The 27,768-nt window shown below is 35.6% G+C and overlaps 1 protein-coding gene across 5 annotated transcripts; it reads left to right on the forward strand.

The window, feature by feature from the left end:
* The first annotated feature begins 51 nt into the window (after nucleotides 1-51).
* Nucleotides 52-27,553, forward strand: LOC112522988 (glycine--tRNA ligase, chloroplastic/mitochondrial 2). 5 transcript variants are annotated; one of them, XM_025132372.1, is made up of 36 exons: nucleotides 52-465; nucleotides 2,183-2,233; nucleotides 2,487-2,554; nucleotides 3,521-3,602; nucleotides 3,686-3,749; nucleotides 6,005-6,060; nucleotides 6,890-6,967; nucleotides 7,107-7,181; nucleotides 7,282-7,352; nucleotides 10,593-10,709; nucleotides 10,803-10,904; nucleotides 11,020-11,146; nucleotides 11,742-11,831; nucleotides 11,989-12,075; nucleotides 12,287-12,388; nucleotides 13,238-13,301; nucleotides 13,949-14,004; nucleotides 15,813-15,884; nucleotides 16,644-16,726; nucleotides 17,593-17,641; nucleotides 18,584-18,646; nucleotides 18,726-18,815; nucleotides 18,894-18,980; nucleotides 20,770-20,841; nucleotides 20,943-21,001; nucleotides 21,088-21,181; nucleotides 23,368-23,586; nucleotides 23,787-23,881; nucleotides 24,260-24,350; nucleotides 24,431-24,535; nucleotides 25,143-25,181; nucleotides 25,436-25,525; nucleotides 25,599-25,700; nucleotides 26,092-26,173; nucleotides 26,453-26,538; nucleotides 27,226-27,553. In XM_025132372.1, the coding sequence occupies exons 1-36, from the start codon at nucleotides 169-171 to the stop codon at nucleotides 27,322-27,324; spliced, it is 3,264 nt and encodes a 1,087-aa protein (XP_024988140.1). In that variant the 5' UTR covers nucleotides 52-168; the 3' UTR covers nucleotides 27,325-27,553. The 5 variants fall into 5 exon arrangements, with proteins under 5 accessions (XP_024988140.1, XP_024988141.1, XP_024988143.1 ...); XM_025132373.1 differs by having other exon boundaries at nucleotides 11,748-11,831; XM_025132375.1 differs by having other exon boundaries at nucleotides 86-465; nucleotides 3,508-3,602.
* Nucleotides 27,554-27,768: the final 215 nt, after the last annotated feature.

A 27,768-nucleotide genomic window follows, 5' to 3' on the forward strand; every position in this document is an offset into this window, starting at 1 on the left:
GAATGTAATTATGTAAAGCCGGGGGGATGCAATTGAAATTCATGATAGTTCAGAACATCCAGGGAGAAGAGATTAGAGATTGTTTGTGTCCCAGTGTCATCCTCCAGATAAAACCCATCAAAAACTACACTTGAAGGCTCCGTGATCCAAAGAGAGCGAGCCATTGATATGGGGATACTAACACTGCCATTGGTAACCTCTCTTCTCAAACCCCATAAACCCCATTTTTCTCTTCTATTCACCACCACTGTCCACCATCATCACCATCGCCCTACTCTCTTCCACCACCTCCCTATACGAAGCCGTTTCAGTAGAGCCACCATCCCTCGCTGTTCTTTCACAACTTCTGCAATTACTCAACGTGATCAATCTTCGGTAACGATAGATGATTCGAGTTCAAATGCGGAGGAACGGCCGATTAAAGTCTCTATACCAACTTTTCAACAAGCGATTCAACGTCTCCAGGTGATTGACTATTTCGACTAATTTCGAACTATTCCCACTTTGTATTTTGTATGTAATTGTTCAATTGGAATGCTGGGATCTTGAATTGTAGTTTAATGCTTCATTGAATTGTATCTGTCATTTTTGGGTATAAAATGAAGATATTTGCTTTGGGTTCGGTTTTTTCTCAGTGAAAACTCTTTTGCTTTTGTATTTGGAATAGAAGTCATAACAAGAGTAATCAAAGAAGTTTGATTGAATTTGCATTAGGTTGACGTGTAACAAATTTTGCAACATTCACCTTTGTCACAGCTTATAGGTCTACATAACTGAAGTTCTTTTGTGAATGATTTAATACGTAATGTTTTTCTACACTTCTAAAGTATTTGCAAAGAAAGAATCCTGAATAGCCGCTTACCAAACACTTACTCAGTAAGTGCTTACCCGGTAAAATTTAACACTATTATTTACTTACCGGGTAAGATTTTAATCCATCAAAACGACATTGTATGCAACAATTCACCCGGTAAGCGCTTACCATGGTAAGAGTCGTGGCCCTCACTTACCGGGTAAGACTCATGGTCCTTGTCTCGCTCTTACCGGGTAAGAAATTTTAGTCCTTATCATATTCATCCGGTGAGGTAATGTGACTTGGTAAGCGCTTACCCGGGTAAGTGTTTGGTAAACGCCCCTCTGAACATATGCGCTATATAAATATGTTACTTCTAAGAACACAATATATTAGAAAGCAAAATTTCTTTTGTCATAGCTACCACATGTTAGTATGTTACTTGGTACAATTTACAATCTTTTTGACGATGCAAATGGAAATAGCTTGTGGCTCTTGATATCTCACTCTTACTAAGAATCAAAGAATTTGAACTTAGGTACAAGAATGAAAACTCAAGGCTAAATATGAAGTAAAACTTACGTTCTATGCATTCCATAGATAAAGAAGAAAGCAATAGGACGTGACATAATTGTTTTGCTTTCATGATTTAGAGTAATATGAGTGCATTAAGCAGAAGTAGGATAAGATAAAGCTTAATTATCTTTTCATTCTAGATATTTAATAAATGAATGATTAGGTAACTTGTTTCTTTTATTACTTAGGTGGTATACTTGTATATGTACACACGAAGATGTTAACTTGTCCTTGCAACATATCTTAGTATGATTTGGATAGAGATCAATTAACTGGTGCTTACTTAATGTTTGATTAAATAGAAAAGGGAGGCAAAGCAAATTTTGCTTTGAGGTAGCTCGAGTGACTGAGCGAATACTAAATTGTAGAAATGTTTACTGGGGTTTTGTCTAAGTTGTTATGGAAACAACTGCTCTACTTTGCCAAGTCAGGTCCACATACATCCCGTATTCCCGTCTCCCTCCTGGACCCTACCTCCGGGTGGGATATACTGGGCTCGTTTGGTTTGGTTCTGAGTTGTGGAACAAAGATTACAATGGAACAATGAATCTCTGTTTGCCATCACTTGGGACCAGAGCATAGTGTATCATACTTGCAATAATTTTGATCTTGTTGCAGTTTAGAAAAATCATGATTATCCCGATCTGAAATGCACAAGTTTTTTACTTATGATTTATGTTAAGATTTCTGTCATCATCATTATTTTCCAATGAATTGTTTTCCAAATGTTGTTATAAGCTATTAGTTCCACTTTTGAGCATTTTCTGTGGTTTTTTTTCCGTTGCCAATATGTGGAGCTTTCTTATACTGCAGGAGTACTGGGCATCTGTTGGATGTACTATAATGCAGTGCAGCAACACCGAGGTACTTGCCAATAACTAATAAGTACCTTTTACATTTGAGGCTATATCTTTACTTTTGGGGGTCATTGATTGTATGGAGAATATAAAACATTGTGGATTGTAACATTGCATAAGTTTCATTGAAGTTATAGTTACTTCCAGCTGTTTATTTCTCATCGTTTACGGTTTAAAGAAATCTTAAAATTGAACATGCTCTTCAAAAGGCTATTCCAAAACTTTCTCCAGCTTATTATTTTCTTGTTTGTCTTGCGCAGGTTGGAGCTGGGACTATGAATCCCTTGACATTTTTAAGGGTTCTTGGTCCAGAGCCATGGAATGTTGCGTAAGTGTGTACTCAAAGTTAATATACATATAATGGTTTACAAGTTTTCTGCAAATAAAAGGGCAACCCTGGTGCACCAAGGCTCTCATGTTTTCTGAGGGTCAAGAAGGAACGTGTTGGTACACAACTTTATCCCTTTGCAAGAGGTTGTTAGTATGGCTCAAGCCCATGACATGCCCACCCACAAAGAAGTGGCCCTATCAACAAGGCTCGTCCTTACCATTTTTATGCAAATGCTTACATAAAAATCTTTTGAAGTGTCTACTGTCATATTTTTCGATCTATTTTGGAATATTTATATGCCTTATCATTCAAAATGATGAACTATGGTTTAAAATGTACATGGAGGTATCATAGACAACTAGCGGACTTATGCGAACTAGAGTGCATCTAACATTGCATTTATCATTTATCTGCCATATTGATGACTCATTCATTTTCTTGGTACTAGTTTAGCCAACCTAGCTAGGGTAGGCAAAAGGCTTATATTCCATTTGTTATACCGTCTTCTTCCATTTCCTAAAAATCCGGAGAAACCACAACTAAGGTGGTGAAGCTTTTTCCTCTGACCTGTTAGTACACTTCTGGTGATATAGACACTGGATGACCGGAGAAACCTCAAGTGGCGATGCGAACTCAGAGCCTCTAGGTTATCCAAAGCAAGTATGAACAACCTATGACAGCTCATATGTGCTCCATTCTCCGGCTTTTCTGTGGCTTCTATCTTCGTTTCTCTTCATATTATGTAAATGGGACTCACAATCACATATTTGTCTCTTCTGACAATATGAATGAGACCCACAAAATGGAAGTGTTAAATGGCAAAAAGGAATAGGACCTTGATTATATCTAGCCATTGTGTGCACATGCAATATTACTCTCACACATTTGAGTTCCATGTATTTACAAGTCAAATGAGTTTTTAATGATTGATGTGATTGCTGATTTGGTAGCTTCTGGTGGAAGGTATGCAGAGCCAAGTATCCGGCCAGATGATAGTCGTTATGGTGAAAACCCTAATAGGCTTCAACGTCATACTCAATTCCAGGTTAAAATAGGTTCCGGTTTTACTCTGAATCGTATTTTTCAAACAAATGCATTAAGCCTGACCAGATCTCTCCTCTCTCTCAGGTTATACTAAAGCCTGATCCTGGAAATTCGCAAGACCTCTTCATCAGGAGTCTATCAGCCCTAGGTTGTGGTTGTGATTTATAACACTTCCATCAAAAACTTTACTCCTATTCTGTCAACTTCCTTTAGTTTCTTGTCTATTTGTTAAACTTCATACTTATCTAATGCTCTGTTTTATGTTTACGACACAGTATCCAGTAGTGTTGGATGTATATGTGGATTTTTTTGGTTTGGAAATAAGTCAAGTTAAATGCAATTCTAGCAAATTTGAGCAGGGTTCATTTGCTTAACAAGCTTTAATCCAAGCTTCATCTTGCTTGTCTATGTTCCTATGTGCTTGTTTGGAGCTATCCAAAGTTTGATTGAAGTTCAGGAACTCTTTTGAATGTTATAACATGGTAAACTTTGTGAACAAACTTATTTCATAAAAGGATAATGAGTTCACACAGTGTTACAAGTACTTAGAACACTATATACTAACAAATCATTATAAAAAAAAACTCAAATACGAGCAAGAGAAAAATGTTTGACCCCCATACCATCGAGTAAAATAAGTTTTGGCTGCTACTCATGTTCATATTAAAATTTTCTGGTTGTTCCTACTTTCCAGAAAAAAGGGACTTTGACTTGTTTATCCTTGTTATAATGATGTTATTATTAAGCATCATGAAGGTAATTATGTTAGGCAATGTTAGCTTTCATCCCGAAAAAGAGGACCGCTGGCAAAGCAAGTTGGGATCATAAGGTATAGTGGTTGCCCTGCTAGCCTTGTTCACATCGTTGGAATTGCTCGTAATAACCCTAAGGTCTTGAGTTCTCATGCTTGTGCGGTTTCCAAAAAATTATCAGATGCATGGATGGTAGGGTGGCACAAAGTTCTCTCTCTCTCTCTCTCTCTCTCTCTAGTTTGACTAATCTTTGGGTGAGATTTCTTGAGTCTTTGGACAAACATTCTTGTTTTAGCCTGACAGAGTTTACTCTAATATAGGGTTAGACAAATATTCTTCTGATCAAGAGGCTAACACTCTCATATCAGAAAATAACAGAGAACCCTGAACTTTTCTCCAGTTGGTACTTTTCCCCTTAAATTATAAAAGGCTTTGAAGAGAACACGGACAACCATTCGTTAATTATTACATTATAGATTCTTTAGTGCTGATGTAACATTTTCTTCACTTAAAAGCTGATTTTTGAAGTTAACATGTCAGCTTTGAATCTTATTTATCACCCAAAAGTCTCTCACCAAATTCAAAACTTGTGTTGCTCCTTCACTTGATGATTTTTTTATTCTATTTAGATGCTCTTTGGTTTAGTGAAGTAATCAAATATAATCCGTATTGGCATGCATTGCCATAATTGCTCCAGAAATTACTTAATGAACTTTTCCGTGTCTTATTTACTTTCTCCAAAAAAATAGAAAGAAGATTAACAGGGTTGATGAAGAGAAAGAATAGATATTTTTTTCAGAGTATGTTGGCCATTATGTACAATTAATTGGTACATGATTTTTTCTACAGAACTAGTACCCGTTTTAATCATTGTAGAAGTCTCTGCTAACAACAGATGTTCTATGTACCACCACCAGCCATCTTTTCTCACCCATCACAGCACCTCCCCAAAGGCTCTATCCCAGTATTTTCATCCTGAAATGATCCGTGTTACACACATCATCACACCTGATTGTTTTAGGGCTCCACTGATTCTAGCTTTTTACAATGTAGCTGGCACACTATTGTTTCATTTTGTTTCTTTATTCATGATGCATTATCTTGTAAGAAAGGTAGGAGTTTATCCACCTATCTCCCTTAGATCATGATTCTTCTATATCTGTTGTGTTATCTATTTAAGAGATTTATACTCTCTTCTTTGTGGGAAGGACAAGCCCTGAAGCAACCGTAACATTACGTCTTCCACTAGAAGGTCATGAGTTTGAGTATGCAAACAGCTTCATTGCAAAATGCATGTGAAAGGTTGCATACAAAGACATCTCTCAACATCTCTTGGAAATCCAAGGAGCCTTTGTGCTCCAGGGTTTAGTTATTAGATGCATCCACGGCATGAAAAAGTAGTTGCCCTTACCTCTTAAGGTTTGACGAGGATATAGTTTCCACATTAGCCCTTTTACTCATTTTCATCTTGAACACAGGCTTTACTAGTTGATAAGTAGGCTAATCAATTATTTGAAATGACCTTGATGCCTGCTTCATTTAAGTTTGTTATCATGGTTGTGCATGAAGGAATGCAAAGATTATCAACGCCCTTCTGTAAGAGTTATATACTTTTCTGTATGCATATTGATAATTTGCTGTTGTCACACAGGCATAGATGTCAATGAACATGATATTCGTTTTGTGGAAGACAACTGGGAAAGCCCGGTAAGCCTAATTGTCTTTTTTTATTTCGTTTTGTGTTTGACTTTTGCCCGGTAAGCCTAATTGTCTTTTTTTTATTTCGTTTTGTGTTTGACTTTTGAGTGTCAAACAAGTTTCTTTTCAACTTGATGTTAATATTTCTCTATTCGACAAGAATTGCTACATTCTTAATTAATAAATATAATTTAGTAGTAGCTTGCATATTCAAAATACACTTGCAATGAACTATAACACTCAAATTAACGTAAATATCGTGGACCAAAAAGAATCATTAATGCTTTTGTTGCGAGAAGTAGGGCAAAAATAGGGAAGTGCACTTCAATGGTTTCCAAAGTGGGAAATGTGGCTATTATTGCAAGACATCCCCTCAAAAAGAAATTTTGTTGTTCATATGGGACAAAGTGTCTGTCGTTTCTTTCTTAATCCTTGATATGAAATTCTTAACTGAATGAAACTGTGCAAGAAACATTATGCATATAAGTAAAATAATGGTCTAGGGTAAGTTAATCCATCTAATGGTGGGTGAGTGATTAACATTTTCAACCATCCTACCTGTTTTTGTTTTTTTGGATGTTGCAAACAACTATCATTCTCCAAAAAGCAAGATGTTTACCATTTCCATGAGGGAGCGATTTTGGACAATTATGGAAATATAAATGGAAAAAAGCGTACTTTAACAATTTTTTGTCCAGAGTCCCTCATTCTCACAACTCTAGCATGTTTTTTTTTAGTTTCTCGAGAACGATGGTTTGCTTGAAACCAGAAATCATGTATTACTATATAGTCATTTTGTGTTTCTTGTCACGTGATCTTTCCTCATGTTAACCTCTAGGTACTTGGTGCTTGGGGGTTGGGCTGGGAGATTTGGATGGACGGGATGGAGATTACACAGTTTACCTACTTCCAACAGGTACCAGACTTGCCTTGTGGATACCATAAAATGCACCGCTTTACCTTTCCCAAGAGCCATTACTACCACTCCAGATTCTTCTTTCCATTCCATTTCTTATTTGCTATTATTCTTTCTCATTAATTTCTTCTTCTTAAAGGCTGGAAGTCTTCAGTTGATGCCGGTATCTGTTGAGATCACCTATGGTCTTGAACGCATCCTAATGCTACTTCAGGTCAAAACATAGCTTGATTTGTTTTGTTTCATACTTCCATTCATTTTCTGCTTGCTTTATATAAACTTTTGTGAAGATTTTGTTCAAAAATGATTTTTAGGGAGTTGATCATTTCAAGAAAATTCAATATGCCAACGGAATCACTTATGGAGAGCTCTTCTCTGAGAACGAGTAAGCAATTTGATCTTTACTCATTATCAATTCCTGGATTTGTCTTATGGTGTATAAATTTACTTCCATGGATAAAAAAAATATTAGGATAGGTAACACAAAGCTATTTGAGAGAGACTAAAAGAAAAATAAATCAATTTTCTTCCAATTACAAGGAAAATGATAACTTAAATTCTTCTTATGATAAGCTTATGATTGTCATGATTAACATTACCACCAAATTTACTTCACGAATTCTTAAGCCCTAGTATGATCATACTCTCTCCATTGGATGAAAATTACAACATTTGTGTAACACCCCATACTCCACATTTGCATATAACATATATTTCATATAAAAGAAATATAGATTACACGACATAGGTCCCACTAGTACAAGGATTCATTATCTACAGAATTTACAACTGAAAAAAATTCCAAAAGAATATCCCTGTACTACACATGTATGTCAACATTTATCTTCAAAATATAACAGGCAACAGGCTGATCTTCAAAAGGCAGATAAAACACATAAGCTTCCCTTAATATCCCGAGACCCCGTTGTTCCTGTAATGCACATTTTAAAAATACAAAATGAGGGTTAAACCAGAAGGTCTAGTGAGAAAATCCATTCTTTGCAATTACAGGGTGAAAATCACCAAATCCTATTTAAAACATCTTTTGCAAATAAATAAATAATACTTTCTAGCAAAAGTATGCCAATCTGCTTGCACTCAAACTATAAAACAAACAGATATAACACAAATACACACTTCCTGAAATCGGCGTTTCTTACAGAACACAAAGTCATAAAACTCCTCTGACTCACAGAGATCCTCTGGCTCAATAGGCCAGAGCTCCTTTGTACTCATTCCAATATTATAGACTAACTCAATCAGAGATCCTCTGGACAACCAAAGTTTTTGATCCAAAAAGACTAACATTTGATTTTTAAAGAAAAGAGAATAAAACTATAACCAGAGCTCTTCTGGTTCTTTACTTTGTTTAAGAAATATTTAAAATGATTAATTTCTAAAAGATTGTTTTAAAAGGCAAAACTCTGATACAGAGCTCAGACATAGAGTTTGGACATAGAAATGTAGGTATATCACTCCATAATACAGAGCCTCTGTATAGCATATACAGAGCCTTTGGATCAAAACCATTTTAAAATCATGGCAATTAATGCCTCTGGTTATAAATCATTTCCCCCTTCTCACTAACATCAATGTTATTATTTCAATAAGAGCAGTATTTCTAAGTCATCAAGTCACAGAGAAATGCTAATTTAGAATTATTGCGTCTTATGGTGATAACAACAAAAGTTATAATATTAACCACACCCACAATTGCCACCCTTATATCCATAGGTACACCTCTCCTTGATATGCCACCCTTATTTCCACCTTAATTTTTTCTTCAAATCAGAATAGACTTATGTCACACACGTTCTGAAGAAACCTAGTTCCATAGCAGAACAGATTTACGTCACACACGTTCTGAAGGAACATTTAAAACATAGTTTCATGCCAGAACAAACTTACGTCACACACGTCTTGAAAGAAAATATTAATATCTTTTCTAGTTCACAATTCTTATTTAAAAGATACAAAAATGCCCTTTTTTTATTATAAAATAGTTTAAAACTGATTACATAATACTTATGCAATACCATCATTGGCTACAAGTTTTGGGCCAACTCTTCTTCATCGGTCAACTCTTATCCGGACAAAACATATCCGGACAACCTCATCGGACACCAATTGTCCGGACATACCTTTATCGGACACGAAGTTAATCAACTAATCCTTCACCGGTCAAAGCCCTTATCTGTGAGGAGTCCTCATCGGACAACATTGTTCGATTATAACTTCCTTACCGGTCAATACATAATACCATACATTCCCTCACCGGACAAGGCTCTTACCGGTGAGGAGTCCTCATCGGATGATGAGTTAAATATTAAACATCACACCGGTCAAAGCTTGGCCGGTAAGGAGCCCTCATCGGACAGCACACTGTCCGATTACAGGTCCTTATCGATCAATGAGTTTCCATAAGAACACATATCTATATCCAAATGCATTCAACAGCAATTCCAGATATATATATATATATATATATATATATATATATATATATATATATAACCAGTAATCTTAACAATATTCAAAGGCTGTTTTTAAAACAAAACTCACTTTTTGCAAGATTGATTTTGAAGAAGAAAACAACAAATACGAATCAACTTCAGATTGATCCCCAACTTCAGTTTCCAAATATGGTAAATCTACACAGAGATTTAATTTTCTTAACTTTCCGAAAATAGCCAGAACAACCATTCCTTCCAACTTGAACCTCTTTTATACCCTTCCCAAAAAGGGAAAGGCGGTTGAAGAAATACATATAAAACTCTTTTATTATACTCCCATGCATGCATAATAATCAATATGCATAGACCCACCATTAAACCATGCATACTCATGCATACATATAACTTTTCATGCATAATACATATACATACCTTCCATGAATGAAAAATATACACATACTCATATTAATTTCATGTAAGCATGTATCCACATGATCAATTATAGCAATTAATCAAATATTCACGTGATCATATAATCARGTAATCACATAACAATTACCTCAGGTGCATAACCAGGACCCGGTTATCACAATTTGACCGATACAATTTTAGGAAATTGTTCAACTACTAATCAAATGGTTTAAATGCCATCAAATATTGACAAATTTGGAGAATCATGTGGACCAAAATCATTAGCATCAAAGAGTTGTAACAATGGCAATGGGTAAATGGTAATTAACTTTGAAATTTCCCAAAAAAGGGAAATATTGCCATTTTCATTGGTCGTCCCAAAATGGAAAGTGTTGCCATTTTCATGGGAGTATAAGTTTCTTGGAAAAAGAAAAGAGTGGGAGTATAAGTTAATAAGTGTACAACTGGCTTTGCACGTTACCGATCAGATAGCAACTTTACAAAAATGACAATGGAAGCACTTCAGGAACGATATGGAAGTCTTTGCACATACATTTCTACACATGCCTTTTTTTACCCTTGATCTTCATGACTTCATCTGACTTGTCTGCAATTGGTCATTTTGCTTACTTTTTGCTTTCCACTGTTATTTTTGTCTTCTTTTATTCATTGTGTTGTCATCACCAAGTCTACATCCTTCATCTGTCCTTGTTTTAGTCTTAGCTTTTGGAACATTACTAAGTTGTATGCTTGTGTTTCAGGAAAGAAATGAGTGCATATTATCTAGAGCATGCTAGTGTGGATCATATTCAGAAACACTTCGACTTTTTTGAGGCAGAAGCACGTGCTTTGCTTGATTTAGGCCTTGCAATACCTGCGTATGTTTTTGTGCTCTGTTTCCCCTTTATCTCTCTCTCTCACACACACACATTTTTGTCCACTCTGATATCACATGTTTGCTGAACTTCTAGGTATGATCAGCTTCTCAAGACTTCTCATGCTTTTAATATCTTAGACTCTAGAGGCTTTGTTGGGGTAACAGAACGTGCTCGTTATTTTGGCCGGATGCGCAGGTTGCTCCTTTTCTTGAACACACTTTATCTCTGTGTCTCTTTTGTGAAGAACATACAAGAATGGAACAGAATCACCCTCAGTATGTAACATTTCTCGCCCTTCTTTTCCCATCAGTTTAGCTCGACAATGTGCCCTGCTCTGGTCGAATACAAGAGAGTCACTTGGATATCCATTAGGCATTGTTTCTCAAGCTAATGACCTTGTCATTCCCAAGGAGGTTCTAGACTCAGAAGCCACAAAGGTGCATTACAATTACTTTTTCTCCTTTAACTCTGGTTTAATTAATTTGAAGGTATTGTGTTAGGAGAGAGATGATAACACAAATGCTTATATATTGTTGGATTTTAATGGATCTCCAAGAATCTTCTGTCAATATATTTACTCTGAAATTGATGGTTTACCGTTCATTCTTGTTATAATTCTTTTTTATCATTGTTCTTTGCCATTTACTACCATCTCCGTCCCAAGAAAATTATAGCATTTGACTATCTATCTAATATTTAAAAGACCCTTGTATGAATACAAATAAAGGAATCTTGTGCCCAAATCAATATCATTAATTAATTTATGATCATGGTAATGAAAAATGGTGCTTATGAGGAAATCTTGTGATTTTGTATGAGACATTCTGTGAAGAAAGGTCTTGCATTCTTCATGGCACGGAGGAAATACTTCACAACTAAAGTGATCCTAATCAACTCCTGTACTTGCTTTTTGTTGAATTCTGTGTAAACTGTAATAGGTTTCCTTGGGTTGGATGGAGTCTACTTATTTTCTCCATCCAATGAATTGTCACTATAAGCTGACATTGGCATAATGTTTCTATGATTTTTGAGGTACAGGTGTCTATTGAACCAAGATTGTTTCTTCTTGAGATCGGGACAGAAGAGTTACCACCAAATGATGTTGCTAGTGCAGGCCAGCAAGTATGTTCATCACTTCACTACGGTCGATTTAGCTCTTTTCTTGTTCGCAGCTGTTACACATATCTAAACTTGATGATGCATTACTAATCGTAGCTCATTCTCAATTATGTAACTTGCTTCTAATTACGTATCACTGGCTATGATCGATATGTTTCAGCTCAAAGATCTAATTGTGCAATTACTTGGAAAGCAAAGGTTGACTCATGGTGAAGCTCTTGTACTTGGCACCCCAAGGAGACTAGTAGTACGGTTTCCTTTTCTTCTTTTTGCTTAGTTCCTTTTCAGTAATGAGTTCTTATGCTTTACTGTGAATCATTATTTATGTCGTTGATCCTTTGAGATATAAGATTTTATTGTTGTTATCTTTTTAATTTTGTCTATATGATCTGTACTGTTTAGTTAAACCTTGTTCTTGATTGTCAACTTTCTTGGTAATTCAATGTTGGTGTTTGCAGATAAGTGTTGAGAACCTATGCTCTAAGCAAGTGGCGAATGAAGTTGAGGTTCGAGGACCTCCAGTTTCAAAAGCGTTTGATAATCAAGGAAAGCCAACTAAGGTATTTCGTTCCTATAAGGTTTTTATCTTTGATATTTCGTCTTTAAGTAGAAGATTCTCTTTCAACCTCCGTTCATACTTGGTCTGCATATTCACTTTGTAGAAATTTCAAGTAATTAGTAACGAGAATTGAAATTCTCTCATTGCTAGACCATAATGAGTCGTGTTCCAACAAATCTGAATATAGAAATACTCTTGATGTAAAAGTGAGGGAATGCATACAACTTCATTTGGGTACAGTTTGAATGAGTTTGTAGACGGGAGAACTTTCAAAGTTGTGAATATTTGAAGATAGATATCAAGAGAACGACTTTCAACTGGTCGAATCCATGATGAAGGAAAGAGATGTTGTTTATGAAACATGAATCAATTGCAGACCAATGAATATGCAAGAACAAACAACGAATAATGGTGTCATTCCTCTAATGATCTTTGTGTATGTGGTGATCTTTTTGTTGGGAGGGGGACGGAGATGATCTATCTCACTTCAAATGGACAAGCCTAATGGAAGGTCACTCGTAATAATACGAATATGGCTTAAAAGCCTGTCAGTAATTTATGTGGCTGGAAGAGTAGGTATGTGTGCTTTTTATGATCTAATAATAGCATACACAATGATTACCTTAAACCACCCCCCCCCCCCCCCCCCCAAACACACACACATTAAATAATTTGAAGAGCTCCACCTTTGTTCCATCTTGGAGAATGCCTAGTTGAGTTGCTTCCCTTATATCTTCAACGAATTTTAACACCCTGTGCATGCCAATCTTATGACATATTTTTTTCATTTATGACATATCTTCAACGAAGTTGAGCCTGAACTGACTGACTTATTTTTTCCATTTATTAGGCAGCCGAAGGCTTTTGCCGTAAAAATTCCGTACCAGTGGACTCATTGTATACAAGAACTGAAGGTATATCTTTTTATCTGTGGCAAGGCTTTTTTCTATCTTGCTTTCTTGGCTTGCCGTATCTTCAAAGACATTGCTGAACAATCTACCATGATAAACTTGGACGTAATTCTTTCTATCTTTTGAAGTTTATGAAAGCTTAATAAGAATTATCCCTAGATCTATGTGTGTTTATAATCAAGAGGTACTAAAGCATGCTTTATTTTTTCTTGCTGTATTCCTTTTATCAGAGGTTATGTAGCTTCTGTATCATGTATATGTTTTTTTTGTCAAGATTGCATGCGATGAAGGGTGTATTTTATACAGTCAGGCAGCCTCAATATCATTTTTTTGCCTAACAAATAAGGAGCCACTTGCCATGATGTTACCAAAGGTGCCAATGTTACAATTTTGTGATGAAAAATTGAAAATATGGGCTATGTTTCCAAAGTCATGAGTGTAGTCAATCGTTTTAGCTTCCCTGAATAAATTAACATGAATCTGGGCAGTCAACGTTCAAAGATTCGAAATCTATTAAGAAGCTTTTTACCTTTGACAAGGGAACAATGAATCTGCTATGATGATGTGACATGTTATATAATCATCACTTGGATCTCACTCAACCTAACTTTATGTAATAACAAAATAGTAAATTTCTCTTGTTATGATAGGTAAGACAGAGTATGTCTATGTTCGTGTGATGGAATCTGCACAGCTTGCTCTGGAGGTACATATGCAAATATCCTCGCTTGAAATTGTTGATATTGGAGAAGGGTTATGTTTGTAGATTGTCTGACTTTTCATTCATATTCTATATTCCCATTCTATACGTTAAGTTACTACATGTTTTCACCAGCAAATGTGTCTGATCAGGGAGGAAGCTAGAATAAAGTTAAGGCAAGGTATACCATATTAAAGGCAAGATATAGAATATATGAACTATAGACCCCTTTACTGATCCGATTGCACTATACATAATGTCGACATAGGATAAAGACATAAAAAGAATAGAACAAACATAATTTGTTTCTCGTACCTTGCAATTCTGGATTAAGTGAAATTTTATTAAGTTGAACAGTCTTTTCATTCATTTTTGTTATGGTTGTTCATGTAACAACCTTATAAAGTTACACAGGAATTAGAATTTATAAATTGTAGAAATGTTATTTGTCTAGTCAATGTACCAAATATACAAAGTAGTATGAAGCTTTTTATTAAATTCCAAATTTTAGGCTGGCCAAACATTAACTTTTAATGAACCTAAAGGGACCAACGGGTCATGATACCAAGTTCAGGGTGGCAACCCCTTCACTGCTCCATCCCTATATGTGTGTTTCACAAATTCCATGCCATTGGTTTTGCATATTCTCCTGTTAAAAGTTAGTGACACTTGACTACTATCTAATCTAGATTTATATGTCCAAAATCTAAGATTATCTTCTAAACTAAGAGAAACACTTTCCGACTGGACGAAGCATGCTAGTCAAACCAGTTTACATGAAGTCTCTTCATTGCAATAATCTCAAATTCAATTCTTTCGAAGTTATTGGATTCTTTCCGTGTTCGACAATCCCCTCCCCACCAGGCAGGCGGCCATGGATCATAATGCATTCTTCGCTATTTTCATCTCTCATGACAGTACCAATATACAAAAAAACTCGACATTAACTCGATACTATCGAGAAGCGCCAGGACCAAAATATGGGGATTATATAAATTACATTGAATCTGGGCAACATGTATGGAGCCTGATTTGGATTGAGAAGTTGTCTATGATTTTGTGAGTCTAACTTCTTTAAGAAAACGGTTACAAAGGTTAGGGAGGTAGGATGACGGTTTTTCTGTCTATTGTTTTGCTGTCTGGTTTTTGTTGTTACGGTATGGGTAATCTTCCTTAGCAACGATGTGGATGTAGGCAAACTATAGAACCATGTACATACCGTATTTGAGTTTCTTTTATTTCTTACAATTATTAGTGTTATCTTCGATTCTAACTGCACATCCACTTGCTCCGAAATGGTTTTCATCCCTGACTAAACACAGAAACAAAGATCATGAGTACATGAAGAATAAAGGCTTCTACTAGACTATTTAACTAAGGGAAGACTGTAGCAATTCATGGAATTTGACCGGCATTTTTTTTTCCTTGCTTTGCAGTTTGCACTACGCCACTACCTAATTGAATTAAGAATAAGAAATACCCCCTCCTTGGCATGAAAATTGCAACCTTCCTTTTTTTCTTTGAAAGACTCGTTGCTAATACTCTCTTATTTGCTCATTAGTATCATCACAAATAAATTGATTTCGTTGATTTAGGTTCACAAGGTTCCTCCATTTGTTTTTGTTGAAGGGTATTTTCTTTGAAAGACTCGTAGCTAATATTTCTTATTTGCTCATTTGTTTTGATATTTTACTTTAATGCTGGAAAAAACATTTGCCCGGATGGTGCATTCTGTGACGCCCTCAAGTCATCCATGGTTTCATGAAATTTGCTGATCAGATTAATGAATCTGCTCTTGTATTAATTTCTGCTAGGTTTTATCAAAGGAGCTTCCTGGTGCAATTGCTAAAGTATCATTTCCGAAGTCCATGCGTTGGAACTCCGAGGTGTGTCCCCTGTAACTACCTACCTGGAACTTCTGAAGGCATAATTGTTATTTATAAGCTTTTTGTTGTATCTATATCTTTCAAATAAACTGTACTATATTATAAAATGAATTCCCTTCCATCAAGACTTCACTATTTGTAGCGGGATTCCCTATTCTTTTAGGTTTTCTAATTTATGGAATAATTTGTAATAAAAATAACATCTCTAACTTACTGATATTGTTGTGTAAAGATTTACAGCATATTCATATCGTACCACAATTTATACATGTAATATTTTCTTAATGTTTGTTATCATAACTCATATATATGATTAAATTACTATATAAATAATGGCATATAATAGTTTTGGGTTTAAATTTTACATGTAAAATTTTTAAATGTTAAAAAGTCTAAAACCCATGTAAATAATGAAATGGATGCGGTGGTAGCTTCTCGGAAACCCAGTCTTTACTTACATGCAAGTAACTAGGTTTTCCTAGCAACTAAAATTCTTAGATCGAGTAGGATCATAATAAGATTTATTGATTTTAATAATCCTCTAAATAGACTTTAGATTTATCCTTGTCAAATTGAATGCGTATGGTCAAATCCTGTAATGAACTAGAACACACATTTGGATCTTCTTTTTCTCTAAGCACAACTTTGTTGATTCAAGTTACAGTTCTTTCTAGTTTCTAGTAGCTTTACTTTTTCTGCTTTGATTAAACTAAATGATTTTGTAACATGTGAATAATCAGATGTTATGCTATCATCTAGGTCATCTTTAGCCGACCTATTCGTTGGATTTTGGCGCTCCATGGAGATGCAGTTGTCCCTTTTGCATATGCTGGTATTCTGAGGCAAGTATTTACTTCATGCAATTCTTATCTTTATCTTCATGAATTTGTGCATGTGCGTTAGACAAAATATAGATCAGATTTGCTTGGCTTTCTATAAGGGGCAAAGGTAGACGAATTATTAAGAATTTAGTCGATTATAAGAAATTCGTTCTGATCATTAGCCCTGGTGACTTTTGCTTAATTGAATTGTTTGATTGCTGGATGAATAGGGACACGAAGAACTAAAAAATATAAAGGGAAGGAACAAAGAGGAATCAAATTTATATTGTTAAGCATGCAAGAGTATGTTTGATTGGATACATGGTTTAAGGTTAGCGTTTGACTATCAGTCAAATACTAAGATACCCTTAATAGTGACAACTAGAGGATTATTTTGGACTCAAATCTGATGCTGTTTATAATATGCTATTTATTTTTAACAATCTTCCCTTCATTTTTTATGTTTGCTTTGTTTTGTAATTATACGCTTAAATTCTAAATTGTTTGTATCAATTTCTTCTTGAAATAAAAATATGTAAACTATAGATGTCCCTTTAATGCCTCTGCCCCTGGTTTCTGTATGTTTTTGGGTGGAAACTTTGTTACACGAAAAACATATCTGTGTTCGGTGTCATTTTCTACGAAGATGTGTTATGCTTTTTAAAGATGTAGGTTCGTGAAATATTCCTTTAGAATGTCCATTCTTCACTTGGAGTTTTTTTGGGGGAGACGAAGGTTAATGTAAGACAACAAGAGTTATAAACTTGGTGTATGGATTTGTCACACAAACATCTAAAAGATAGCAGAACCTCATTATCAAGATGAATTTTTGCTTGGTGTATCGTTGTCTTCTTTTTATTCTTCACACATTTCTTTTTTGGCTGCAGTGGTAACATCTCTCATGGTCTCCGGAATACAAACTCGGCTACGGTCATGGTATGTTTGATATGTTAATTTCAGTATTACTCATTAGTCATTGAGTACCAAATTCTCTTAAAAGTAGTTTCCAAATTTTTCATGGACCTTGCTATCTTCTTGTGTTCTTTCTTGGTACTTCTAAGATTGAAGCAAATGAAGATCTGTTCATTTATACTATTTTCTCCATTTTGCGGGTTACATCCTCATTTCTTCTCTCATCTGGTAAACTGGGAGTCCGGGACCCACAATCACCTCTTTTTATCTCATACACAAATAGATGGGACACAAAAGCAAACAGAACCTAACTTTGTACCCAGATAGATTAATTGTCTGTATTTGTGAAGAAAAGCTTATCAACTACATTACACTTGATTTTTTTACACTCAATGATCAAGACTGCAGACCAAAAAATTATTGTAATTTCTTTCACAAGATTTCAAATATGAGAAATGGTCAAGCTTCTGTCTCTAAAGACCAGAGCCTTTGAAGTTTTTGAAATATGTTTTGCTCATACATTACAAGAGAAGACAGAAAAACTGGTGGCATAATTCTGACCAACATATTTATTTTTGTTTTTAAATTTTCAAACTAGACAAGATGTCTATCTGAAATGATCAATAACTTGGTGCCAAAGTTTGTGTCATCTTAAAAAAGTATTATTGAACCATTAAAAAAAGCTTTTTAAGTCATTATAATTCTGAAGGTGCCTCTATCTTTTTAAATCAGATATTAGAATTCTTGTTTACAGAAAATGGTGGTCCCTTGTAAGTTTCCAGTTCAAACGAAGTAAAACTGTAAGAGTCATAATGTATCTCTCTCTTTTCCTTGGAATGGAGATAATCTTTTGTTTCTGCAATTTACGAGGGTCATTCAGTAATATGATTAAATTGGTTACTCTTATAAGTTTCCGATTCAAACGAAGCTGTTAATTCATTTGTTTGATATTTTTATTTTGTGCAGGTCGATAGTGCAGAGTCTTATGCCACTGTAATGCAACAAGCTGGAATTTCTGTTGACACTGAGGTGACTTAAAAGTGTATGCCTTGTTTATTATTGATGGTAAATGCATAAAAATAAGGCATGCTAATATTTCTTGCTGCAGCAACGAAAGAAAACAATTCTAGAACAATCCAACAATTTAGCAAAAGGTGTTGGTGGATGTCTTGTGATGCAGAGCAGCTTACTTGAGGAGGTAACTGATATATTATTGTCTTCCTCAATCTCAGTTTCCCCAAAATATTTTACCTAGTTTTTGTGCTAATGAACGTAGGTTGTAAACCTTGTTGAGGCACCTGTTCCAGTGCTTGGCAAATTTTCAGAGTCCTTCCTAGTGCTCCCGAAAGATCTATTAGTAATGGTATGCCATTTTTCTTTTGAAAGTATGTATGTTTTGCATATAATTTGGTCTATATATGTTTTGCATATAATTTGGTCTATACGTTAGGTATGGAGCTTAATTGGGATTGTAAATAGGTTGACTACTCCATGGATCCAAAATATTTCAGAATATGGCTATAAAAAATAAAGACAATTATCATGTGGTCCATTTTCTGGTTCAATTTGCTTTATAAATGGGGCCATATCATTACAGATTCATGAAATATAATATGATCCTACTAGTGCACGTGGATGTAAGCAAATTACTTATCCACGTAAAAGTTGTTGAATATTTTTTGTTTGAATTAGGTTTATAAATGGTGCCAGCCTTCATCTTTTTACCAGTGAAGTCCTATCAGTGCACCTAGATAAAAGCAAATTACTTCATTGCATAGATATTGTTGTTTGGTTGTTTGATTTCTGTGAAAGTTATTGTGTGCATGGGATATTGTCAATTCTAACAATATATAATTACTCAATAAAAATGTCAATGTATGTACCCGCCAGTGGCTATATGAAGTACTTGAATTAAATGCAAAGTATTTCAATTCTTTTCCTAAACTGGCTATCGAGATGTTGTGACACAATTCCTACATACTCTTATGTTCAAATATATATGTTTCATGTCCATTGGTGAACTACTTAATACTCTATTGCCCTAAGATTGATAAGATATGTGTTACTCCCTTCATCCCCAAATAAATGCAACATATTCTTTGGGATGTCTCAAAATTAAAGAAACATTTGACGTTCTAACAGTTTCACCCCAAACTTACCTCTTTGTTCATCATTAATCCATACAACATATTAATAGCTTTGGTTTCGGATCTACCAGGTCTCTCTGCTATATCACTATCAAGGGTATTGTAGATATTTGATTAATACTCCTTCCAGTTTTCCATAAACTTTTGTTCAGGCCTGGTTGTAAGTTGGGTCCCCTAACTTGAATTTAAAGCATATTCAGCAATCTTGCATTTCCGTTTTATTCAATAACGTAGATCCATTTCCTTCTGCTTTACATAAACATATGTTAGTAATGCAGTCATTGACTGCTATTGTACTTACTAAACTCTGTTTACTGGTTGCCGATAAAAGCCAACCAAGAGATAACGTAATTTTCATTGGTCGTACAAGTGTTGTTGATGCAGAGGCATCCATGTTATTTTCAGCCAGTACAAGACCAGCCCATTTTATGTCTCCGGTCACCTTGGGTTTGATTCAGACTCTTATTTTGGGTTCGAAACAATTAAACGGAGGATTATAATTTTCTGGCAGCCCAAAGGAGATTAAGATTCTTCGTCATATATGCTTCATTAATAGTCCTTTAATTGCTTTCCAACTTTTGGTCTTTCTTTAGTCTTCTCATTTTTCAAGAGTTATGTTTATTTTAATCTTCCAGCCGACATATGCGATTCCAAGTTGTCGTAGGAAGGCATCTCTTTTCTGAATAATGAGTTTACAATAGCTTGTGAAGCTGTTTTGAGTGTTCATATACAGAAGGAGTCGATTCTTGATTGGTGCTAGTGTGGTGCTGTTGCTTTATCACTAGTAACATCGACTTTCGCCAATTTGATTAATCTTGGTGGTGTTTAAGTACTTTATCCTTGATCTAGTCAGATTCTTAATCTCACCCTAGTCTTATCCCTCTTTTTACCCATCCACCTATGCATCAGTTGTGACTGTGGAATGTGAGATGTGCATTGTCAACGAGATCAAATGTATTTTCTTTTTCTTTTGGGGTTATTTCTTGAGTTAAATTCGTTCTGCAGGTAATGCAGAAGCATCAGAAGTACTTTGCCTTGACAGACGATAAGGGAACTCTGTTGCCATATTTCATTGCTGTGAGATATAAATTCCAGTTTTAAACTGCAATTAATGCATTTGAAATTATATTTACGTCAATGTGGATTTCACTGGCGTTTTCTGATTGATTTTTGTTCAGGTTGCAAATGGGGCAATCAACGAGTCGGTTGTTAAGAAAGGAAATGAAGCTGTACTCAGGTTTGTATTATCTTTCTTTCACGTTTCAATTTCTTTTCTTCCATGGTATATTAACTGTATGAATCGAGTAATCTTCTTCAATGCAGAGCTCGATATGAAGATGCTAAGTTCTTTTATGAACTAGACACTAGTAAAAGGTTTTCGGAGTTCCGGGGTCAACTGAATGGAATTCTATTTCATGTAAGTTTTTTCTACTCTGTGTTCTTGATAAAAGTTTATTAATTGAAGATGTCAAATTACACATCTCATTGACCCTTAATTTCTTGAACCAAAAATGCACACTCTCTTTACAATAGCTAATAGTTATCGTTTTCTGGATCATCCAACTGTTCAGTTGGTTCTTTGTGCTATTTTATGCGTGTGTGTATATATCAATTTGTGAAAGGCGACTCTGGTGCATCAAGGCTCCTCAGCTTTGCTAGGGTTTGAGAGGGAAATTGTTGTATGTAGTTTTCCCCTAGCATCTACAAAGTGATTTTTTCAGGACTCAGACCCATAACTTTGCATTACAAAGGGGTCGACCTTACTGATTTCTATAAGTTATCTCTATGTTGTATGCTTGTTCTTCCTTTTTAATAACATCGTTTTTTGTCCTTGGCTGATGGAGTAATATCAAGGATAAATGGAATCTATAAGTAAATTGATGTGATATGGTGTGATCTCTGTATGACTGCTAGCTGTAGGAGAAAGATATGTATGACCACATAGTGAGTCAATGTGAAGTTGGAGATTGAAAATTGTAGAGTCTAAGGTGGCGTTTCATTCACATAATGTTTTTGGATGGAATAGAATCTGTTAAAAGAATTTGACTTTGAAGGAATTGGAATGGAATGTTGTTAGGTTTAACCACCTGTTTGGTTGGCAGACATTGGAATGGAATTTTTTAAGAAATTGGAATCTGTCTGTTTGGTTTATAGAATGTAGCTTTGGAATTGGAATGAAATATTGGTAAATAACCAAAATGCCCTTTTTTGAAAATTTTAATTTTTTAAAACTAAAAATACTTTAATAAAATAATTATTTAATATGTAAAACAATAAAAAAATATACACCCAAATATAACCATAAGTCAAACAACGTTACTAAATCAATGGTGGTCGGCGGTGGTTCAGATCGGTAGTGGACGGAAGTGGTTCAGATGGCGGTGGTCGGCGGTGGTTCAGATAGAGGTGGTTAGTGGCTGGTTCAGATCGACGGTGGCGGTGGTGGTTCAGATTGGTGGTTGTTCTAATCGTTGGTGGTTGGCGGTGTCCGGCGGTGAATCAAATCAGTGGTAGTCGTTGGTGGTCGGCAGCAGTTCAGATCGGTGGTGGTCGGTGGTACTTTAGGTGGCGGTGGTCGGATGTGGTTCAGCTCGGGGTTGGTTCAGATCGACGATGGATCAGATCGGTGGTTGTTCAGATCAGTGATGGTCGGTGGTGATTCAGATCGGTAGTAGTTGACAGTGGTTCAGATCGATGGTGAGTGATGGTGGTTCAGATGGAGATGGTCGACAATGGTTCATATCGGTGGTGGTCCTTGGTGGTTCAGATGGCGGTGATCGACGGTAGTGCTTCAGATGGGCGGTGGCCGGCGGTGGTTCAGATCGATAATGGTTGGCGGTGGTTCAGATCGGTGGTGGTCAGCGGTGGTTCAGATTGGTGGTAGTCGGCGGTGGTGATCGGCAATGGTTCAGATGGCGGTGATCGGAGGTGATTCAGATCGATGGTGGTCAACAATGGTCATATTGGGTTTTATGAGGTTAGGGTATATTAGGTTGAGGGCATATTTGGTATTATGAATATAGAGAATTTCATTCCATCAAAATACTATGTAGTTGCTAAGGAATGTTAAATTCTTTTATTTGTGGAATTTGTAGGATTTTGAAGATTTCTTCCGTGAAAAAGAATAAACCAAACGAGGGAATGAAATTTGGTCAATGGAATTCAACGTTCCAATTCATCAGATTCCTTCAGAATCTGCGAACCAAACGCCACCTTAAGGTTTTAACAGCTGATATTTGGTCTAACTGGTACTAATCGAGTCTCTTGAACTGATGGTCATGGATTTGAGACATGTTGCTAACAGGGCTTGCAAGTTTCTTTGTTGTTTCCAAGAAGATGAAATCTGAAGGTTTTATATTATGCCGAAATAAAAAGCATATGGAGTGTAACATTGACAGGATGTCGTTCATGTACCGAGGGTAGGGGGTTCACCCCTTTGTTTGCTATGGGTTGCAGCCGTTTCATATTTTTATCTGTCCTTTTTAGGTAGAGGTTAGGTCTGTGTACATCTTACCCTCCCTAAACCCCATCATACATTGGAGATACTCGGTTCGTTCAGTTTGATTTCTCTCTCTTATCTTTTAATAACATGAGCATATGCAGGAGAAACTTGGAACAATGGAGGATAAGATGATACGTGTCGAGAGTACTATTAATGAGCTCGGCTTGGCTCTAGGGCTAAGTGAAGATAAGATCCAGATTACTCGGGAAGCTGCATCACTGGCAATGTCAGATCTCTCAACTGCTGTCGTTACAGAGTTCACTTCTCTATCGGGAATAATGGCACGTCACTATGCTCTTCGTGAAGGATATTCAGAACAGGTTATCGAATCACTCCATGATGCATTTTGTGTCTATGTTAGCTTCTAGTTTGACCATATTTTTGTTTCGATTTTATTATTTGGGAATACAGATTCGTGAAATTTAATTGCACTTTGTTGTTCCACATTGTTTCACTCATTGCCAGTCAAAAAGTTGACATGTAGACAGATGCATGACTATGTTCTTGTGAAATATATCAGGTTTCGGAGGCGTTGTTTGAGATCACACTTCCTCGATTTTCTGGCGATATACTCCCAGAAACTGATGCAGGAACTGTATTATCGATTGCCGACAGGTAATATGCTTTTGAAAAGTTATGGACATAGCATGAACTATAAAACTTGTATGCATATAGAAGAGTGTGTGTGTGCGTGTGTGATATTTCCTCCATTCTCCACAAGATAAAGGGACAAAGAAAGAAGGAAAAGTTGGGAGGTTTGACTTTTTTTGTAGTCAAAAGATGATCAAGGAATCTTTTACATATGTAACACTAATTTTTTTTCTGTTTGTTGTGTTTGCTATCGAGTTGAAATGGCTATCCATTTTTATTCTTAAAAGTTCGAAGAAATTACGTCTATTTTGAAGTTGAAATCGGTCCATTTGACCACAAGTATCCAAGGGTCTCTGTCTTTAAAATGCATCATTTTTATTTGGGTTTCGATCAATTTGGCAGGTTAGATAGCTTAGTTGGTTTGTTCGGAGCTGGTTGTCAACCAAGCTCGACTAATGACCCATTTGGTCTACGAAGAATCTCTTATGGTCTTGTAAGTCATTCGACTTTTTAATTAGTCAACTCCTATCTGTTGACTTCTGATTGATTCTAAATATTGATCTGTTGTTTCAGGTCCAAGTCTTGGTGGAAAAAGATAGAAACTTGGATTTACGACATGCCTTGGAAGTCGCAGCTTCTGTTCAATCCTTAAAAATAGACACGGTAACAATAGATGAGGTAAGAATATTCTTTTATTGTTCTTACTACTCCGTCTTATAAAAACTGCAACGTTTGACTTGACACCTAGTTTGAGTAAAATGTTACTATCTGTCAAATATCTAAAATACCCTTTTGGTGAAGACAAACTGTGAAGCCTTGTGGACCCTCATCACTACCGCTAATTCTGATAATAAGTGAAATTTAAGTAGATGTTTATCTCCAAAATCGGGTTTCTTATTTAAACTGACATAATGCTCTCTGAAATATGTGCCAAATAGTAAAATTCCTTTGTTCCAAAAGAAAGGCAACATTTCTCTTTTTGGCGAAGTTGGAGTACGAAATTTCTTCTTTACCCTTTAGTCATCATTACAAAATGTTAATGACATTTTGGACATTGATTAATTGTCAATCTATTTTCATTAATATGTGCTCATTTAAACATTGCATTTATTTTGGGGTGGAAGGAGGATTCCTTTGCAATGATCGGTGAATACTTATACTCTTTTTCTTATTTATTTTCTTTACATTAATTTTTTTTGTCATATTTAACCATCTTTATTTTTCATTTGCATGTTACTTTTAGTTATGAAGAAGCGATTTTTCATTTTCTTTTATCCAATTATAGGTTCATCAATTTGTGACACGAAGACTCGAGCAATTTCTGGTATGTCTCTTTTAATTTTAGAGATTCGAATATTGTACTTTCCATCTTCAAAATTTTCAAGGATCTTTTTGTCGTTTTATGTTTCATATATATTAAAAGGTTGTCATCAATTCTTATACACAAGAAACATGATTCTTGTCAATTTTGAAGTTTAAAATCGACTCATGTGACTTTCTAAAGTCAGATGTTGTTCAAGTACTTAAGAGTGATAAATTGATTGCATGATTTAATCCGTCTTTTTTTGGCATTGTTAGGTCGATAAGGGAATAAATCCGGAAGTGGTTCGTGCGATTTTAGTAGAGCGTGCAAATTGGCCTGGTTTGGCTGCAAAATCGGCTTATAAAGTAAGCAACCCATTTTCTTGACACAATCTTTTTCATGCCCCTCGAAGATTTTCTTTCAAGCCATTGTATACAGATGGAAACGCTGTCACGGGGTGAGCTTTTGCCAAAAGTTGTTGAAGCATATTCTCGACCAACAAGAATTGTTCGTGGAAAGGATGTCGATGTTGACACACAGGTATCTTTTCATTCATCAGCTATCATTCAAATCCTGCATGATGCAGTTATATTATGAAAAAATGAGTTATGCAGCATAAAGAAGTGCAGAAACTGCACACTGCCTTTTTCACGTTCGTTTCTTTTGCAACTCTTTTTTGTATGTTGTTTTTTTCCTCTTGAAGCATATATGGCAAAACTCACGCACACTCTTCACCTGTGTGAACCCTTGACCTCCTTGGAGGTCGGGATCTACCAGTAACCCGGATACCACTAGGCCAATGACAATTTGGTTTGAATGTTAGCTTCTTGAACGTCAGTTCTAGCCTAGCCCAAGTAGTTAGGGATAAAACGCGTGTTGTTTCATTAAACATCATTTCCTCCTAAAAGTATTCTAATTTTTGCTTTTGTAGGTGGATGAAGCGTTGTTTGAGACAAACGAAGAGAAAGCTTTGTGGAGCGCTTTCTCATCTATTAGAAGCAAAATATATCCAGGTAATCTTTCTGTTTATAAAAGATAATTTCTTCCATCCTATGAAAACTGCAACAGTTTCCATTTTGGGATGTCCTACTTTACTTTTTTCCGAAAATTTTAAGCTAAAATGACCTATTTGCCCCTTGTTTCTGTGGTTGCAGTTTATAGACTTTATTAGGTTTGATCATAAGATTCTTGTTACTTGAATAGTATTTTAGACATCAAACTAATAGTCGAAACGTTTTTAGTGATCTATGTATAGAAGTTTGCACAGCTCATGCACTTGTTTTTGTTTTCAGGTATTGAGGTGGATGATTTTGTCGAAACCTCTTTGCTACTAATTCAGCCACTAGAAGATTTCTTCACTCATGTCTTTGTCATGGTGGTACGTCCCGTCTACTTTCTAAAAGTATAGCTGTAAAACAGAACTAAACAATGAGCCACTTGACGTTTTAGGTCAAACAAACTGATTTTATGACTTACGGATAAAATCTTAACAAAAATTTGAATCTTTTTCACTTCGTATGAATATGAAGCATGTCATTGAATTTGTAAGGCCAAAAAAGTGCATCAAAATACAATGAAGTTTGCGTAGTTTCTTTCTAGTTTAACGATGGATTTTATTTTCAATTGGTATAACAAAGGTTCAATTTTTTCAATTCCGTATCCATTTTTAGTGGTGATCGGTAGATCTTATAACCATGATGTCATGTAAGCTGAAAACCCATTTATTAGGTAAAATGGGTATGAAATAGGAAGAATTCAAATGTTCCTTACACTAACTAATTTACTAATTTTGTCTCATCTCCCTGATCTTTCTTCCCCTTATTTTGGCGCATTTTGTTCCACTTAGTCTCATTCCGTTCGAGTATAATGTTATGCCAAACGTGAGACCACAAATGTTTGTTACAATCCTGTCTTGTCCCACATACCAAACACACCCTCAGATACTTAGCCATATTAGGCTCGTTTGTCTGGCTTTTTGACAAGATGGCTCGACTTACCTTTAGCCCGAGTCAAGTATCTAGTAATGTAAAATGAAAATATCTTTGTAACGAGTCGTTATTTGCAGGAAGATGAAAGGATCAGAAAGAACAGACTTGCACTACTTAGGAACATCTCAGAGCTCCCAAGAGGAATAGCTGATCTCTCAGTTTTGCCTGGATTTTGACCTTTTATATGATTTCCATTTTTTATAACTTACCATGGCTTCGTTATTCGAACGCTACAAGTAGGTGATTTACATCGCGCCCAAAAAATTCCGACTCGGGCTGTTCTTGTGTAGCATTGATGATACACTTCAGGATCACTTGTAGTTTGTCTATCCATCCATAATGCCTTGGTTTTTCTTGATGTAAGGATTATAATGTTTGAAGGTATTGAAAATGTCTGATTTTTTGTTAGATTTATTAACAGCAGCACCTGAGATATTCAACCAAAATAGGGATTTTGGTGATTTTGGACAAGTTTTTTTGCTCCAGTAGATTCTTTGTAGATCCCACATCAAGTTATTAACAACAATTAATAAAGTGTGTGTTCTTAAACACAGAGTTCTAAGCTTGTATGTCTATGAGTGATTGTTACTAACAAACTAACAAAGCATACCCTATTTATA

This window comes from Cynara cardunculus (assembly GCF_001531365.2).
Source record: "Cynara cardunculus var. scolymus isolate 2C chromosome LG 12, CcrdV1, whole genome shotgun sequence".
NCBI classification, from domain to species: domain Eukaryota; kingdom Viridiplantae; phylum Streptophyta; class Magnoliopsida; order Asterales; family Asteraceae; genus Cynara; species Cynara cardunculus.